Source organism: Paramormyrops kingsleyae, unplaced genomic scaffold (assembly GCF_048594095.1).
Source record: "Paramormyrops kingsleyae isolate MSU_618 unplaced genomic scaffold, PKINGS_0.4 ups94, whole genome shotgun sequence".
Classification (NCBI taxonomy): Eukaryota; Metazoa; Chordata; class Actinopteri; order Osteoglossiformes; family Mormyridae; genus Paramormyrops; species Paramormyrops kingsleyae.
The window spans coordinates 73,409-92,500 of record NW_027326032.1 but is presented as its reverse complement, the minus strand read 5'-3'; the positions used below and the strand labels follow the sequence as shown (position 1 = coordinate 92,500).

General features: G+C 42.0%; 1 protein-coding gene across 3 annotated transcripts in view; it reads right to left on the bottom strand.

Moving 5' to 3' along the window:
• The window catches only part of LOC140586923 (BMP-binding endothelial regulator protein-like), a 53,718-nt gene that overhangs the window by 17,534 nt on the left and 17,092 nt on the right, over positions 1 to 19,092 (bottom strand). For all 3 annotated transcript variants that reach the window (XM_072708461.1, XM_072708459.1, XM_072708460.1), the window contains 2 exons: positions 3,912 to 4,002; positions 3,066 to 3,148 (listed from right to left, as the gene is read on the bottom strand). In XM_072708461.1, coding sequence (XP_072564562.1) covers positions 3,066 to 3,148; positions 3,912 to 4,002 — 174 coding nt within the window. The remainder of the gene's footprint in view (positions 1 to 3,065; positions 3,149 to 3,911; positions 4,003 to 19,092) is intronic.

Sequence of the window (19,092 nt, the reverse complement as noted above, 5' to 3'; positions counted from 1 at the left end):
TTGAACACATATAAATTTAAATAAATAGATAGGTATAGCTACCATTGTATATATGTTCTCATAGTATACCAGAAGAATCTGGAAAGTGAGTGTAACCAATGTGTCCAAACTTTTAGAGAGTCTTCTTTGTTAAAAACCCCCCCTTCTATTCCAACATTCCTTTGTGGTCCTTATCTGATCTTGGTGGACCGTCACCAAGTTTCTTTGTTCTAACATGCTATGTTAAGAGAACTGAATTAAGGTGTATCTTATCCATTCTGGAGAAGATTAATTGGCATAAGCCACACCAAACAAAATATGGTGTTTCCAGATGTGCAACTTATATTGATATTACCACAAACTAGCGGCCACGCTTATCTATGTATAAGATGTGCTGTAATATGAATATTTGATGTAATATCTGCACAAAGTGTAACATCTGTTGAGGTGCAACCCAAAGCACCTGTATCCTATACTGATGTGAATTAGTCACATTGATAAAATAATTAATTGGTTAATCAATTAACTCTTTCACTGTCGCCGCCTAGTGGTTCGGACGCATACGTCCGGATTTTCAATAACAAAAAAAAATGACGTTCAATAAAAGAAACAAATGTATCAAATCAACCAAAAACGGCTTGTTACACTACAAAAAACCTTTCAGATAATATCTGTAGAAAGTTGCACAATTTTTGTGCCATGGTTTTTTTGTAACAAGTAAAAATAAAATGACGATGGTAGCCATCTTTAAACGGGTCGAGTGTCAGGAAGTAAAATAGAAGTGTTAATAAAATGAAAACTAAGCACTTCAAACTATTTCTTTCACGGCCAATACTTCATAAACCGTCACAGTATTAAGACAAAACACGCATTTTTCCATAAATATGACTGTAATGCTCTCAAATAGCTTGCTCACTCATCGCGGAAAAATGTCAGTCGGCATTCTGTACATTCGTGCAATGTTTTTCATCTTTGGAGTTTTAGAAGAAAACCAATGAATAAAATGACAAAGCTTGAAAATGAAAGCTTGATCTCTTATGTACATAAATCAATCACTGTAATCCTTCATTGTCAAGTATTTTTTCAGATATATGCTCTGCTTCCCTGCTAGCACATTATTTTTTACGCACTGAACCTTTGCCCATGGTTATGTTTCACCATAATAAACTTTTTACATGAACATCAAATTACAGTGTCATTTGCTTCATCCAATAGAGGTGTGTCTAAGGTTTGCAAAATGGTATGGGATGTGCTGATTGGGCATTGTTTTTCGCGCTGGGGACATGAATGCGCAACTTATTCTCTGCAGGTGCAGTATTTGTGGGAGTGTCTCGATTACGCATTGCGCACGTAGTCTCCATGAGTTTACCCAGTTATTTTCGGACAACAACTTTTTTGACTGAAGAAAAATGGCTCAGATGACTTTCACTGTTGAGAAAGCACAGAAGATGATTTTGAAGAGTGGTTCGGGGGAAGAAAGTGTCGCTTTTATCCATTGATTCGATGGAGGAGGACGCTTTTTTGCGCGGAGAGGATGCAATCTCATCTCATGTCCTTGCTTAAATTTTCATAAAATGGCTGATTATCTTTAATTGTCTGTATTTTCACTGGCATATACACAGGAACTGAACACATACATTTTTTGTATTTGGCTTTTCATTATTTTGTTTTTAGTTTTAGTTAGATAGTTTTTGGTTGCTTTTATAGCCTTTCAACGCTTGTACAACTCACATCCACCATTGACTGAAATCCTGTAGTGATGGTATCCTTCATATTTGGGGATTTTTACCATCCTCTGTGCTTCTGTTCATGAGTATAGGAACTTCAACACTTCGACATTGGAAGATGACGTCAAACGGGTACACGAGAGCACAAGAATGGTCAAGTTTGCATATTGATAAACACCCATCATTATTTACTCTGTGTGGAAAACAATGAATCAGCAGTCTGGATTTAATTACAATTTTTAAAATGCTGTGTACCATTTAAAACGGTTCTAGAGACTGGATCTTCTGGTGTGATTTAACTTTAACACTACATACACCATTATGACTGAAGTTTCAACACTCCTAACTTAACTTAACACTCCTAGCTTTCATTCTACAAAAGAATCTACTGATAAGTTACCTGTTGTTTCACTGCCAAATGAATAGGCACAGAGTAGCCTAGAAGAAAACGGTCCTAAGATACAAGACTAACATTACAGCTCCCGTGTCTTTTATACCATTTCATTAGAGTGGTATACAAATTGTAAACATGGATAGAACTAAATTAAAGTATCCAAAAATTGAAGGCTAACCTTAACCTCAGGGGTGGAGAAAAGGCACATGCTATCCTAGGTTACAGCCTAGAGTCACGGCAAAACAGGGAACAGATGAACTTCTTAAATTTGGCCAGATCCACCGGCATGATACTCTCCTCCCTGAGATCGGTTTTATCAAATTGCTTACATGGTTCATTACTTCAAATAAAGTCTTTCAAAAAACTGTATGCAAAGAACACTTCCATAGAAGAGATTGTATAAATTGCAAAATGTTGCTGCTGGTGGCAATTTTGTCATACTTTATGTTTAGTTTTTAGATGTTTTATTGGAATACTTGTGTTATATGAACTCGTTTTCGTATCTCTTCTTGATATGTTAACAGAGCACAGTATGCTTTGGATTTTGTTGTTCATTGTGAAGTGCTTCCACACTGCACACAACTTGTGGTTCCCTTTATTTTGCTCAATAAAGATATCACTGATACGTCATCACATGTTATCGGTGATAGGGATCAGTGCATTGTCACAAGAATGAGTACGAGTACATGAGCACTGTATCGGACCAGACTGATGCACCTCTATTCAAAACACTGCAAATATCACCTAAAGCAGAGGTGTTGGGTTGCCGTTATCTCAAAATGTGTTCTTTTTCATAGCAGGTTTGCTGATTATGTTTGTTCAGTATGTTTATATTTTTGAATGAAAAAGCATGTTGAAGGACAGAAATGCGGTGCAAAAGCTAACTGAGGGCAAGATCAGAAAAAGCTACAGAGACCAATGGGCCAGAAGAGCAACTGTTTATGAGTAAAGCAAAGAGGACTCACAGTGCAGGAGCAGGTGATACAGGGTTGTCCTTCAGGGTGGAATTCCTCCTGGTCTTTATATAAATGGCCTTCAAAGATGCAGCCTGGAAAGGTAATGGAGGAATTACGGCAGGATCCACCATTCTCCTTGCTCAGATCAACTGACCTGTTCCCACACCAAACACTCCAGGACCAGACTTATCCTATGGTCGACTTAGCAAAGAAATAGCTTTTTCCTCCATTAACCCAAACAAGAACAGGCAGAGCCATTGCCAGTCTTGCAATGTAAAAAGTAAATGACACACTCTGTACTAAATATCAGCCAGTCTTATTCTTGCTTTTTGTCCATAACCAAATAATGTGTTATGTAACCAGTTGCTGAGGAAATCATGTAAGTCCACCCATCTTCAGAGTGTTTATTCAGTACAGGTTCACTGATAGCCTGGAGCAGGAAGCACAGGGCACCGAGCAGGAGGCATCCAAAATAGGAGGCCAGGGCATCTCAGGGCACACATACGCTACGAACAATTTAGAGACACCAGTTCACCTAACTGCATATATCTTTGGGCTGCAGGAGGAAACTGGAGTCCTGCCCAAACATGCAATCTCCACACATATAAAGGAGATTCTGGAATTTAGCTCCCAAACTTGATGCAAGGCAACATCGTTACCCACTGCAGTTAATTCATAAAACATGCTTTATGAAAGTGTATAATAAAATTATATGAAATCACATTTAAGTACCACCAAAATGAAGAATGAGTGCATTAAAAATGACATTATATAGTGCAGCTAAAGTATTTACATGAATGCTGGACAAAAAAGTGGCTTTAAAAAGGGGTGGCATTCAGCAACAATCAAACTTACCAGGACAAGATGGGCAGCATTTCTTGGGGTGAATCTTGGGGTTCTTACAGTGGACAATACATTGCATCTCAGCTTCTGTGATGACACCTTCCTGAGACCCCAGGGCACATAAAATGCAATATGTACTTAATGTTAAGTCAAGGTTAACTTACTTGACCCTAGGTGCATATCGCTTCTCTATTATCAGGACATTCACATTGACATCGATTACGCAAGAAAAAATGGACCTATCTGCATTCCAGTCCTCACATTAAGCTTTATTCTAGTGTTCTTAGCCTAGAACGCATGAAACTTACCAAAATAAAGCTGGTACCATAACTGCAAAAAATGCCTGTTACAAGCCACATCACTATATCAATGAAGAATATTATCAGAGGTGAATATTTCAGGTCCAGAAAGGTAAAAAGATTTTGTTTCAACCAACCAGTTGAGTATAAAGAGTCACAAAGAACTCAACTGGTTGTTTCAGGCAAAATCTTGGTTTGATTTGTACTTTCTGGCCCTAAAATTTCCACCTCTGAATATTATGCCATCTTTGGCAACAAAATAAATAACTCCACGCTCTTATTTCATTCACGTCTTTTCAATTGCTGCAGGCTGCTAAGATGCTGGTATTGAACAGCTTGAAGTACAGCATTCAGTAATAAGGCATTTGGCTAATTTTGCATTGAATGGAGTTTAATCCATGCACTGATCTACCATAACTCATTACCTACAGGGTCATAGTGAATCTCGAGTATACTGCAAGCAGCATAAGATAGACATCACCCTCAACATTCACACAGTGCACATTTTCTCCTGAATCCTAAGACCAAAAATGTACTGTACAAGCTAATGTCCTTCATCTAATAGTGCAAATATTATATAATAAACACACCAAAACTACATTCTAGCTTAAATAAAAAAAGACTTGTGATAAACCTCCTATGACAGTCTTTCAGGTTAGAACAAGTTACAATTTAATCCGGATGGTGTGATTGATCCCCCAACTCAACCACCTCCTTGTCAACAAAATCTAAACAGGGGGACCACCCTCACAGAAAATTCTGCCGGGTAGCATAAGAACACAAGAACATAAGAAATTTACAAACAAGAGGAGGCCATTCGGCCCATCAGGCTCATTTGGGTAGCTTGCGCTACACTAACAGGAAGACTATTCCATACTCTAACTACATGTTGTGTAAAGAAGTGCTTTCTCAAATTAATTTTAAAATGTTCTCCTGCTAATTTCCATCTATGACCACGAGTTCTAGTATTTAAACTAATATTGAAGTAGCCATTTAGCTGAACAGCATCCAGAGCTGTTAGAATCTTATAGACCTGGATCATGTCCCCCCTTAGTCTCCTTTGCTCAAGGCTAAACAGATTCAGCTCAGCTAACCTCTCCTCATAAGACATTCCTCTAAGACCAGGAAGCATTCTCGTAGCCCTCCATTGCACCTTTTCTAAGACAACAATGTCCTTCTTAAGGTATGGTGACCAAACCTGCACACAATATTCTAGGTGGGGTCTTACCAAGGAATTATACAAATGTAACATCACCTCCCTTGACTTAAACTCCACACACCTAGAGATGTAACCCAACATCCTATTGGCCTTTTTAATTGCTTCCCCACACTGGCAAGAGTTGGACATGGAAGCATCAACATATGCACGAGGTCTTTCTCATAATCAGGTACCTTTCTTTCAGTGGAACCCATAAAATATCTATACTTTATATTTCTGCTCCCTGCATGGATTACCTTACATTTACAACTGGACTTTCGCGGCCAGTCGATTAGGATTGTGGAGGACTACTGTCCTGAAGTCCTCAGCCAGCGATCGGAATACAAGCAGGTTATGGCAGAACTTTATCAGCGCGGGCTACGGCCTGCACTACTATACCCAGCACGTCTGTGTATCACGCTACCCGACAGAGTTAAGAAGCGAATCAACTCTGTTGAGGAGGCACGTTCGTACCTTGACAAATTGCCAAAGGATTCATAAACGGTCAGTTCTGAGGCATTTAACTCACTTGACCATAGTGTTCTTCAGACTAATTGGTACTGGATTCCTCTTACGGTGTCGCAAATTTAGATGCACGTCGTGAGGCCACATCGATGGTATGGTTTTCTTTGTGCAATTGTACCTTGGGTTGGCGCCATGTATGTGGATTTTTCTGGTTTTCCCCACTAGGGTAATTCTGTGTTTTGGCCGCGCTAACTGTTATTCATTGAGATGCTTATTATCTTTGTACATTAAACCGGAGCTGTAGTTGATTTAGTAGTAAGTCATGAGAAGTCGTTTTTGTTTAATGTTTGGTTTGTGGAGCTTGCTGCTTTTTTTTTCTAGCAGCTTACCTGATTAGGGAGGGTGGGGATGGGAGGGGGGTGGTCACTGCCAATATAATTGCATACGTTTGTTGTACTACAAGAGTCATTTTAGATTAGTATTCTCTGGTTTCAAAGGCGTTTTTGCAACACTTCCGCCTTCTTTTGGTTAAGTTGTATGGGTCAATTTTTAAAATTGGTCAGTTGGAATGTTAAAGGTCTGAACCACCCGATTAAAAGGAAAAAAGTTTTTTCTCACCTTAAACAACTCAATACGGACATAGCCTTTTTTCAAGAGACTCACATACGTAGTCAAGACAACAGATGCCTTCTGTCAGAGTGGGTGGGGCAGAGCTTCCACTATTCTTTTCAGGCCAAAGCTAGAGGGGTCTCAATTTTTATCAATAAGGATATTTCTTTCGAACCGCATGATGTGTTCACAGACAGATTTGGTCGATACGTTATAGTCACGGGTAGATTGTATAATATATTGGTAGTTTTGGCCAATGTGTACGCACCAAACATAGACGATGTGGGCTTTTTCGAATGCCTTTTTTCATTGTTTCCAGATCTGACCAAGTACGTTCTTATACATAATTGGTGATTTTAACTGCTGTCTAGATCCGGTTTTAGATCGATCCTCTACTAAAATTAGCACAATAAGCAAATCAGCTTCCTTCATTCAGGCTTTTCTCTCTGACTATGGGATCTGTGACGTGTGGCGTTGTTTGCATCCGAATGACAGACTACTCCTTTTTTTCGAATGTCCACCATACTTACTCGAGGATTGATTATTTTTTCATTGAAAATGGATTCCTTCCACTGGTTCAGTCATGTGACTATCACAGCATTGTTATCTCGGATCATGCCCTAATTACCTTGTCTTTGGGCCTTCCTGATCTTCCGCGTAAGAGCAGGCAGTGGCGCTTTAATCCGACTCTTCTGTCAGACGATAATTTTGTGAAATTTATCGAGACTGAAATAGCATTTTTTTCGCTACAAATATGTCTCCAGGCATGTCTGTTTTAACGGTATGGGATGCACTTAAAGCCTACCTTTGTGGGCAGATTATATCGTACACCGCACAATTAAAACGAAAATCTTATAGGGAGCGTACAGAATTATCTCAACGGATTACAGAAATCGATCAGTTGTATGCACGTACTCCAACTCCTGACCTTTTCAATAAACGATTGGACCTTAAGACTAAATATGACCTGCTCACCACTCATTCGACTAAGTACTTGCTTCTAAAAACTAAAACTATGTTTTATATACATGGTGACAAATCGGATAGAATGCTGGCTAATCTACTAAAGGGCCCTAGAGCAAACCAGAGTATTCCTAAAATTGCAATATTGAATGGGGCAATAACTTCGGACCACTCACAAATTAATAGCACAATTAGGGACTTTTATTATTTGCTTTATGCTTCTGAGGCCCATACTGACCACAATGCAATCATAGACTTCTTTAGTAGACTTGACATTCCTAAAATTTCACCAGACGTAGCGAGGAAATTGGAGGAGCCCATCACCCAGGAGGAGGTGACATTCGCCATTTCTAAAATGCAGTCCGGTAAGTGTCCAGGCCCTGACGGTTTTCCCGTAGAATTCTTTAAGAAGTTTTCTTCACTTTTATCCCCAGTGCTTTGTTCTGTGCTGTCTGAATCCTTTACACAAAGTTCCCTGCCCCGCTCTTTCACTGAGGCTTGTATCATCCTAATTGTGAAAAAAGGAACGGATCCAACAGACTGTGCCTCTTACAGACCTATTTCTCTTCTAAATGTAGATGCTAAAATTCTAGCCAAGGTCCTGGCCCATAGGCTTGAGGACATCCTCCCTGTAATTTTATCAAAAGACCAATCAGGCTTTATTAAGAATAGACACTCTCATTTTAATATACGACATCTATTCAATATTCTTTATACAGCCTCTGAGTCGGTCCTTGAGTGTGTGGTTTCTCTCGATGCGGAAAAAGCTTTTGACTGTGTTGAGTGGAACTACTTATTCACTGCTCTTGACAAATTTGGTTTTGGTACAAATTTCATTTCATGGATCAAGCTACTATACACCCATCCCACTGCTTCAATTCGCACTAATTCTCAGGTCTAAGAAAGTTTCAACTTATACCATGGAACTCGTCAGGGATGCCCACTGAGTCCTATGCTGTTTGATTTGGCAATTGAACCGCTTGCTATAGCTCTTCGGAGCTGTGAAGATGTATCTGGTGTCTGGAGAAATAACGCAGAGCACAAAGTCTCACTGTATGCTGATGACTTGTTGCTCTTTGTCTCACATCCCCTTATTTCACTGCCCGCTGTTTTGTCATTGCTCAGTAAGTTTGGTCAATTTTCAGGTTATAAATTAAATCTTCATAAGAGTGAGCTCTTTCCTTTTTTTTTTTTTTTTTTTTTTAAATGTGTCCTGTCCGGCAGCTTTAGCAAGCAGAATAATGGTCTGAATGCACTGCTGTGTCAGACATATTTGCTTTGCCATGAGGGGCTCTATAGACTCTGTATAGGCCCTTCATGTTGGTTGATTTCTTTTTATTTGTATATTTATTGTATTTTATTTTTAACACATGTGAAATATTCCAGTTGCCGAGCTGTCCGGAAGGGAGTGATAGTGAAGAAAAGGGGTAGGGAGAGAGATTATAGAGGAGGCGAGAGAGGAGAAAAGAAGGGAAAAAAAAAAAACACGAACAAAGGGGGAGACAACAGTGGGAGAGAGGCTAAGAAAGACAACAGTAACGTAAAAAGCACATATCAAGGAGAAAAAAAAATAAAAAAAAATAAAACAGCATTTGAAATACAACCAAAAATGGACAAATACAAAGACACAACCAGAATTAAAGAAAATAAAACAGATATACAGACATCCAAAATTGTTGCATGTGCTTGGAAGGGAGTGTGGAAGTGGGTTTGCATGTGTGTTCTTCTGTGTGGGGGTATACGTGTGTTGGGTGCGTGTGAATTTCTCCATGGAATGTACTTGATAGCAAGGGCGGGGGGCCGCAACCCCACCCCACAAGAGCCAGAGGCCAGCGGAGACAGGCCCAGGAGACCCAAGGCGTCCACGGCCCCCCAAGAGCACAGAGGAGCCAAGGCCCCACGCTCCCACGACAGCCGCGTCCCCACCCCAGCAGGAGGAGGAGGGGGGAGACCCCAGGCGCAGCCCCCCGCAGCCAAAAGGGCACGAGCCCCAGAGAACCAGAGGCAACAGGCAGCCGACCCCGCGAGGGTGACGGCCGCTCCCGCACGGGCCAGAGCCAGGGCCCCAGGACCCCAGGCGGCCGGGAGCCGACCGGCCCCCGGTAGAGAGCCCCACCGCGCCGGAGAGGCCCGAGCCCCCCCCAGGCCACCACCCGGGGAGGAGGGACAGCAACCATGCCAAGGAGGCAGCCGCGCCCAGGAAGGAGCAGCTAGCCCCGGACCCAGGCCCACACTGCCCACGCAGACACCTCGCAGACACACCTCTCAGCCATACACATAGACCATACACCCACTCACACAACATACACAGACACATACACAGAGACAAAAAGACATAAGCCCATCCACTCCGGACCGCCCTCCGCCATGCGGGGGAACGGACGCCACCCCCCAGCGCCAGCCGCAACCCCAGGGCACCGCCAGCCGGACGCCCGCCCGAGTGCCCCCCCACCATCACGGGCAGGGAGCGGGGGTGTAGGAAGACCCGCCCACTCTCCTCCCCCACGCACCTGTGTGAGAAGTGGAGTGTTGGATGCATGTGTTGGTGAATGTATGTGGTGTAAGGAGTGAGTGAGTATGACTGTTGAGAAACTTAAGATGGATTTAAAATTGACGGGGGAAGCGCGGGGGAGCACTGCTTGCAAACAGCTCTCCTCCTCATCACCCCCCCGCCAAGACCCTCAATGTATATGGTGTAAGTAAAATTGAGGGGCGGGCAGCAGTGAAGAGGTGAGTGAGACCACCTCAGCGGCCCCACCCACCAACCTCTAGGTAGTGCCCCCACCCCCCAAGGCCCTGTGTGTATACTGATATGTGATGACTAAAGTGTAATTAAAACAAGGGGAGGCAGAGGGCCGCGCAGCACAGCGAGTAAGGCCATGTGAATGGCCCCCCTCACTGCAGCGTGCGCGGCACATACCCACCCCAAGATCCTACATGTGTGCGTGGCATGTTATGTGAGTGAGGGGGGAGAGGGGCTGGGATTCATGATACCAGGGGGAAAATCACTACCCCCTGGCAGAAGAGAGCCAGCTAACCAAGCTGGCTCATTAGGCACCCCAGCTCCCCACCGCGGCACGGGATGGAGCGGACCCGGGGGGCCCCCGGCGACAACCCCCCGGAGCAGCGCCGACGCCAAGAGCTAACCCCCATCCCCCCCCACCCCGAAGGACAGCCCGCACTCAGTCACCCACTCATTCGACGACAAAAAGTGGCAGACCAGCCCGGGCTCGAGACATGCCACCCCCCAAACAGCGCAGGCCGGCCCCCCAGACATGGACCATCCCACCCCCCCCGGCGGCGCCCCAGAGGGAGCACAGGCCACCCCCGCGCAGGAAGGCACCCACCGAGGAAACGGCCAGGCCCCGGGCACCAGAGCCCCAGACCCCCACCCAGGCCCGCACCGAAGAGGCCAACCACCCATCCCAGGGCCAGCCCCCGCCACCACCGGCACCCCAGACCCCACGCCCCTTGACCGCCAGGCAGCACCCGCCCAAGGCCCACCCCACCACCACCAGCCAGGGCAGACACCCAGACATCACAGGACGGCAGCCACAGCCCCCCCAGCTCCAAGAGGCCACCAGTCGCCCATAGCCCGGGGGCCCGACCCCGCCACCCGCCAGAACCCCGAGGGGACGAGACCACAGCCGACCACCCCCCCTACGTAATGGAATTGGCCAGAATGGACCAGAGAGGATCCAATCTGCCCAATTGATTTTTTTGGAGGGAATTAGACATTCTCTCTAGACTTATGTGGTCTAGAATTAAATTTCTATACTGAGTAATACATAAATTATTTTTTGATTTCCAGTTCATGAAGATAGTTTTCTTTGCAATGCCTAAGGCAGTAAGGATCATGTGCGCTTTATTTTCTTCCATATCTAATATACTTGCATCACCTAAAATGCACAATGTAGGTGAGGTTGGGATATAGCAATTAAACCAAATTGATAGATCCTCACAAATCCTTTGCCAGAACTTCTGAACTGGGGCGCAGTACCATATGGCATGCATGTAGTTCTCCACAAAGTCACCTGAGCAGTGGGTGCATAGGTTTGAGTGGATAAGGCCCATTTGGAACATCCTTTGTCCTGTATAATGACTTCTATGCAGAGTTTTGTATTGTATAAGCTGTAAGTTCGGGTTTTTAGTCATTTTGAAGGTGTTTAAACATATTTTTTTCCAAAAGTTTTGATCTGAATCGATGGATAGATCTTGCTCCCATTTTGAGATTGGAAGGGAGATTGAGTCATCCATTTTTGACAATAACTTATACATTTTTGACAGTAATTTGGGGCTAGAAAGATTTAAAAATTCTAGCACACATGGAGGTAATTCCCGATTAAACTTTTTAAGACTGAACCTAGCCTGAATAATGGACTTCAGTTGCTGGTACTCAAGAAATTTACTGTTGCTAATTCCGTATTTTGAGACTACTTCGTCAAACGAAATAAATTTCCTGTTTTGAATAACATGTTCAAGATTTCTAATCCCTTTATCATGCCATGAGGGAAAGTTCAATGTTATCTTTTTTCGGCAAATATCTGGATTGTTCCAAATGGGTGTCAATTCACAAGGGATAAGTGGAGACCTTGTAATTTTTAAAAATTCCCACCAGGCTATTAATGAGGTGCTAATACTAAGGCTCTTAAAACATTTACAACGCTTAATGGTAGGACTTATAAAAGGCAAATCAGACAATTTTACTTCGCCACAGATTGCTTGTTCTAAGTCCAGCCATGGACTATCTACCGGGCTTGATTTCATCCAATTTGATATATACTGCAGTCTGTTGGCTAAGAAGTAGTGATAGAAACTTGGTAGTTCTAGACCACCATTACCTTTGGCTTTTTGCAGAGTTTTTAAGCTTATTCGTGACGGTTTGTTCTTCCATAAAAATGACGAGATGCTTGAGTCTAGTGATTTAAACCAAGCCATAGTGGGTTTATTAGGGATCATTGAGAACAAGTAATTGATTTTAGGCAGGACCATCATTTTAATGGTGGCAACTCTTCCAATAAGAGATATAGGTAGAGATTTCCACCGCAGAAGATCCTCTTCCACCTTTTTTAGCAAAGGAATATGATTCATCTGTACTAGATCTGAAAGCCTGGTGGAAAAATTTATGCCTAAGTATCTAAGGTTGCCTGACTGTAAAGGGGTAGTAGTTGTGTTTTGGAAACTGCAATTAAAAGGCAAAACTGTTGATTTGCTCCAGTTGACGGAGTAGTCTGATATAGATGAGAACTGATCTATAAGTGATATTGTCTTCAGAAGAGAGGTTGATGAATTCCTAAGAAAAAGTAAAACGTCATCTGCATAAAGGCTTATCTTATGGTCTGTTTTTTCTGTTTGAATTCCTTTAATATCTACATTTTGTCTAATTGCTGCTGCTAGTGGCTCAATGAAGATAACAAAAAGCGAGGGAGAGAGTGGGCAGCCCTGCCTGGTGCCCCTCTGCAAACGGAAGCTTTGGGAAATGAATTCGTTTGTCCTAACACATGCATTTGGGTAGCAGTATAGTGTTCTAATCCAGCTTATGAAGGATGACCCAAATCCAAATTTGTGTAGAACTGCAAATAGAAATTTCCAGTTGACTCTGTCAAATGCTTTCTCCGCGTCTAGAGAGATAACTGTGGTTTCTAATTTGTTAATGGAGCAGTAGTCTATAACATTTATTAATCTACGTGTATTATTGGCTGAGTGTCTACCCTTGATAAAACCTGTTTGGTCGGGATGTATAAGGAATGACGTAACTTTTTCTAATCTTTTGGCAAGAGCTTTGCAAATTATTTTAAGATCTACGTTTATCAGTGAGATTGGACGGTAGCTGGATGTTAGTGTTGGGTCTTTACCAGGCTTTAGAAGCAGGCTGATGTTGGCAGAGTTCATGTTTGAAGACAGCGACCGATCGTTCTGAATTTGAGTAACCATTCTGATAAAAACAGGTGCTAGCGCTGGCCAAAATACCTTGTAGAATTCTGCTGGGAAACCATCTGGACCTGGAGCTTTATTATTTGGCAGAAATTGTATGGCTGCATTGAATTCAGATATTGATAGAGTAGAGTCTAGAACCCTAATTTGTTCATCATTTAGTTTTGGCAGATTTATATTGCTAAGAAAATTGTTGATGTCATCATCAGATGGATTATTCTGTGATGAGTATAAAGCTTTATAAAATTCTTTAAATGATTTATTAATTTGTTCGGGATCATGAGTTACATTCCCGGTCGAGTCTTTAATAGAAGAGATTGTTGTTTTTTCTTTATTGAGTTTTAACTGATTAGCAAGGAATTTCCCAGATTTATTGCCTTGTTCAAAGTTTTCCAAACGCAATCTGTTTACCAGAAATTGTGTCTTCTTATCATTTAAATCATTAAATTCTAATTTTAGTTTTCTCAGGTTGGTAAGTATATGCTCTTGCGGCGAGGAAGCATACGCTGTTTCTAGCGATTTAATCTTCTGTTCTAATTCTGCTACATATGTTTTTTCTTTATTTTTTCTATGTGTACAGTAAGATATTATTTTTCCTCTCATTACTGCCTTTCCTGCTTCCCAGAGAATACATGGTGAGACTTCTGGTAGGTCATTGTTATCCAAATATGTTGCCCACTCATTTTTGAAATAATTAATAAAATCTTGTTCTTTAAGTAAGGATGTGTTGAATCTCCAGTTCCTACTTGGTGGTGTGACTCTTTCCTTTGCTAGCAAGAGAGACACCGGTGCGTGATCACTGATAACGATGGGGTGTATCTGGGTTTCTGTGATGTTCCTCATCATTGAGCTGCTAATTAGGAAGTAATCTAAGCGAGAGTGTGAGTGGTGTACTGGTGAGAAGAAGGTGTAATCCCTGGAAGTGGGATGATGTGACCGCCAGGCATCGCAAAGACCAAAATCATTCATGTATTGTCTAAGAGTATCTGCAGACTGCCAGTTCCGTTGGCTCATGGCCGTGCTGAGCTTGTCTATTTCTGGGTTCAATACCAAGTTGAAGTCTCCTCCTATTATAAGTGTGGAGTCCGAATGAACAGAAAGTGAAGTGAAGAAAGTATGAAAAAAGAAGTGAAGAAAGTATGAGCTCTTTCCTATTAATAATGCTGCTTGAACTTTAGATCTGTCCAGTTTCCCTTTTAGAGTGGTGACATTTTCCTATTTGGGTATTTCCATCACAAGTAAATACAAAGATCTATTTAAGGAGAATTTTACTGTCCTGTTAAACCATGTTAGACAAACTTTGACACAGTGGTCACCTTTGTCCATGTCTCTTGTGGGACGTGTTAATTCAATTAAAATGACTATCCTACCTAAATTCTTTTTCGGGCAATACCAATTTTTATTCCCCAGTCCTTTTTCAATCAACTTGATTCGGTTATTTCATCCTACATATGGCAGGGCCAACGCCCCCACCTTAGTAAAACTCACCTTCAGAAAACTAAGGCTATCGGTGGATTGGCTCTTCCGAATTTCCGTTTTTATTTCTGGGCCGCTAACCTGCAGAATCGGGCCTATTCGTCATTCTTTTTTGCTTTTGGCCGTCGTCAAGGCCCTGACTGGGCAGAGATGGAAATACATTCTGGTGACAAGGTATCAATTCTAGCAGTGCTTGGTTCTTCGCTCCCTCTTCCTTCAGTCAAATCTATCGGGAACCCAGTGGTTAAACATTCAATAAATATATGGTCTCAATTCAGGAAATACTTTGGCTTATGCAGTTTCTCTCTGCTGAGCCCTATGGGTTCAAATCACCTCTTTACGCCAGGCATTCAAGACTCTGTCTTCTTGGAATGGTCCAAGAAGGGCATGGTGCAGTTTAAAGACATATTCATAGATAACAAACTGTTTGTAACAAACATTTGAATAGTTAAGTAGAAAGTTTGATCTTCCCAATTAAAATTTTTTCAAGTACCTGCAAGCGAGGCAGTATTTGTTTTCACAGTTTCTTAGTGTTCCTCTCTCGTCAGATGCCACGCTAGTCGACACAGTTCTCTCATTAAACCCCTCTGGTAAAAGGCTTATTTCATAAGAACATAAGAACATAAGAAATATACAAACGAGAGGAGGCCATTCGGCCCATCGAGCTCGCTTGGGGAGAACTTAACTAATAGCTCAGAGTTGTTAAAATCTTATCTAGCTCTGATTTAAAGGAACCCAAGGATTCAGCTTGCACTACGTTATCAGGAAGACTATTCCATACTCTGACTACACGCTGTGTAAAGAAGTGCTTCCTTAAATCCAGTTTGAAATGTTCTCCCGCTAATTTCCACCTATGGCCACGAGTTCTTGTATTTGAACTAATGCTGAAGTAACTATTCGGTTGAACAGCATCCAAACCTGTTAGAATCTTATAGACCTGGATCATGTCCCCCCTCAGTCTCCTTTGCTTGAGGCTGAACAGATTTAGCTCAAATAACCTTTCCTCGTATGACATTCCTCTAAGACCAGGAATCATTCTTGTGGCCCTACGCTGCACCTTTTCTAAGGCCGCTATGTCCTTTTTAAGATATGGTGACCAAACCTGTACACAATATTCTAGGTGAGGTCTCACCAAGGAATTGTATAATCTTAGCATTACCTCCCTTGACTTAAACTCCACACACCTGGAGATATACCCCAACATCCTATTGGCCTTTTTTATTGCTTCCCCGCACTGGCGAGAATGAGACATGGAAGCATCAACATACACACCAAGGTCTTTCTCATAATCAGCTACCTTTATTTCAGTAGGTCCCATAAAATACCTGTACTTTATATTTCTGCTCCCTACATGGAGTACCTTACATTTGTCTATGTTAAATTTCATCTGCCAGGTGTCAGCCCAGTCACTAATTAAATTAAGATCCCGCTGTAGCTGCTGAGCCGCTAGTTCAGTATCTGCTACACCACCCACCTTGGTGTCATCTGCAAATTTCACCAGTTTACTGTATATATTGGTGTCTATATCATTTATGTAAATAAGGAACAAAAGTGGTCCTAAAATTGAACCCTGCGGTACCCCACTATGAACGCAGGCCCACTGTGACATCGAGCCTCTTATAACTACTCGCTGCTTCCTATCCGTTAACCAGTTATCAATCCAAGTCGCTACAGTTCCTAAAATACCTGTCGCTTTGAGGTTAAGTGAGAGCCTCTTGTGGGGAGGCTTGGTATCTGGCCTGAAGTCTGCACCGTTGGATAATCTTATGGCATTGTGGGAGGAGGACTTGGGCTTTTCCCTTTCAGATAATATATGGAGGTCTGTACTTCAACTCGTTAACTGAAGCTCTCTATGCTCTCGTCACTGTTTAATTCAGTTTAAGGTGGTACATAGAGCTCACTTGTCAAAATCTAAACTATCCCGTATGTATCCTGAAGTCGGTCCTTACTGCGACAAATGTAAAATCAACATAGCTTCACTGATGCATATGTTTTGGTTATGTCCCAGTATTCACACGTTCTGGAAAGAGGTTTTCCACACTCTTTCTTGCATTTTGAAAGTTTACCTGGACCCAGACCCTCTGACTGCACTCTTTGGTGTCCCTGGAGTTAATGTTAAATTGACTGTTGGGAAATGGAATGCACTGGCATTTGCTTCCCTTCTCGCATGACATGCCATTTTGCTTAAGTGGAGAGATGCTGCCGCGCCCACACATTTTAGATGGTTGGCGGATATCATGTCTTGTTTGAAACTTGAGAAAGTTAGACATTCGCTTAAAATTCCAGTGGTGAATTCCTTGAAATATGGGGTCCTTTGTTAAACATGTTTCAAAATCTGTGAAACTACAGCTTTACCACTACTTTTACTCGGGTATTGCTGACTTTTGTTTCGCTGGTTTGTTTTTCCAGGTAATTGGCAGTGATGGGGGTGGGGGTTGGGTCCTATTTGTTTTCTTTGTATTGGTTGTTAGTTCTATGATGACATCATTGTGAGCTGTACATCTTCATATTGTACATGTCGATTATTTTGGTGATGTCGTGCAAATTTTTTTTTTTTTTTTTCCAATAAAAAGATTTTGATCAAAAAAAAAATAATTTCATCTGTCAGGTATCATCCCAGTTGCTAATTAAATCAAGATCCCCTTGTAGCAGCTGTGCTGCGAGTTCAGTATCGGCGACACCAACCAACTTTGTTGTCATCTACAAATTTAGCCAGTTTACTGTATGTATTGGGTTCAATATCATTAATGTAAATTAGGAACAATAGTGGTCCTAAAATTGAACCCTGCAGTACCCCACTATGAACGCAGGCCCACTGTGACATTGTGGCTCTAATAACTACTTGCTGTTTCCTGTCTGTTAACCAGTTTTCCATTCAAGCTGCTGCAGTTCCTAAAATCCCTGCAGCTTTGAGCTTAAGCAAGAGCTGTTTGTGGGGGACAACATCAAAGGTCTTCTGGAAATCTATGTAGATCACATCGTAGGCCTTTTTGTGATCATTTTCTCTTGTAGCTTCCTCAAAGAACTCCACCAGATTAGTTAAACAGGACCTACCTCTCCTAAATCCATGTTGGCTATCCCTTAGAATGTTATTTGAACAGCAGACCTTGGCTTTATGTCGCTGATGTAATTTGGACCTTAGGGAAAAATAATTGAGTACCCCTGGGTTAGTATGTCAAACACAGATGTGTGACTTAGGGGTGGGGAATTAAATGTGGTGTTTATCTGGGAAAAATACATTTCTCTTTTACAACGGAACAGAGTCAGGTTGAGATGAGACTGACACAATTTAATATATAAATATATAAAGTATTTATATCCTGTACATATATGACTACAGAGGCAATTCTAACAGAATAAATCCTCTGTGGGTGCATAGCATTGTTCCAGGTTTACATCTGACCTAAACAGATTATCCAAAAAGGCAGACTGTGAAACTTCATCAATGGTAACTTTTGGTTGTGCTAGTCATTGGTAATTGACTATTGAGTTTTTTCAGCAGAATTAGGCAGCAGACATTCAGCAGTCAGTCTTCTATGTCTGCAACTGGACCTGTTCTTTTCTTTTTTCATCAAAGTTCAGTTCTGGCTTTTCTTCAATACTTATGTGGGATCCATTGTTAGAAGTGAGACGGTCAAGGGTACTGTGCTTGGTCCACACACTGTCTAGGATATCAGATCAGCAAAAGCCCCTCCCTTCATACAGGGCAAAGAGAGTAAAAATCTTTCTTGCCAGATGTTTGGTACTTGAATCATAAATTCTAAACTTTAGAGCCTTCAGAGATGTAAAGCAGCACATTTCCACCACATCAAATGCCAAGGGTCAGAGGGGGGTTGTTGATGCTAAAATTTAACTAATGAGCGGGGTGGAGTGGGGATGGGGTTGGCATGCACATATTGTGCTGTGGAAGCTAAATAATACCTATATCTATGTTTTCATAACAGTCATGTGTTGTGCCGTGCAAGACGGAGTACCTGACAGCAGGTTTGGTTGCAAAACTTAGGGGGGGGGGTTATTGACTCAAATGAACAAAGACTGGAAATAAACTTGATCTCAAGGGATCAAAATGGGAGGACCGGAGGAAGCAGGGCACAGGCAACACAAGGGTACAACATCAATGACTGTACTGGGGAAAACAGGACTGGGAAGCATTTATTTATATATGAAATTGATGGGGGAGCAAACAAGAGGCAACTGGCCTGAATAATGCAAGGGCAGGAACAAGAGATAAGACAAACGAGCAACAGGT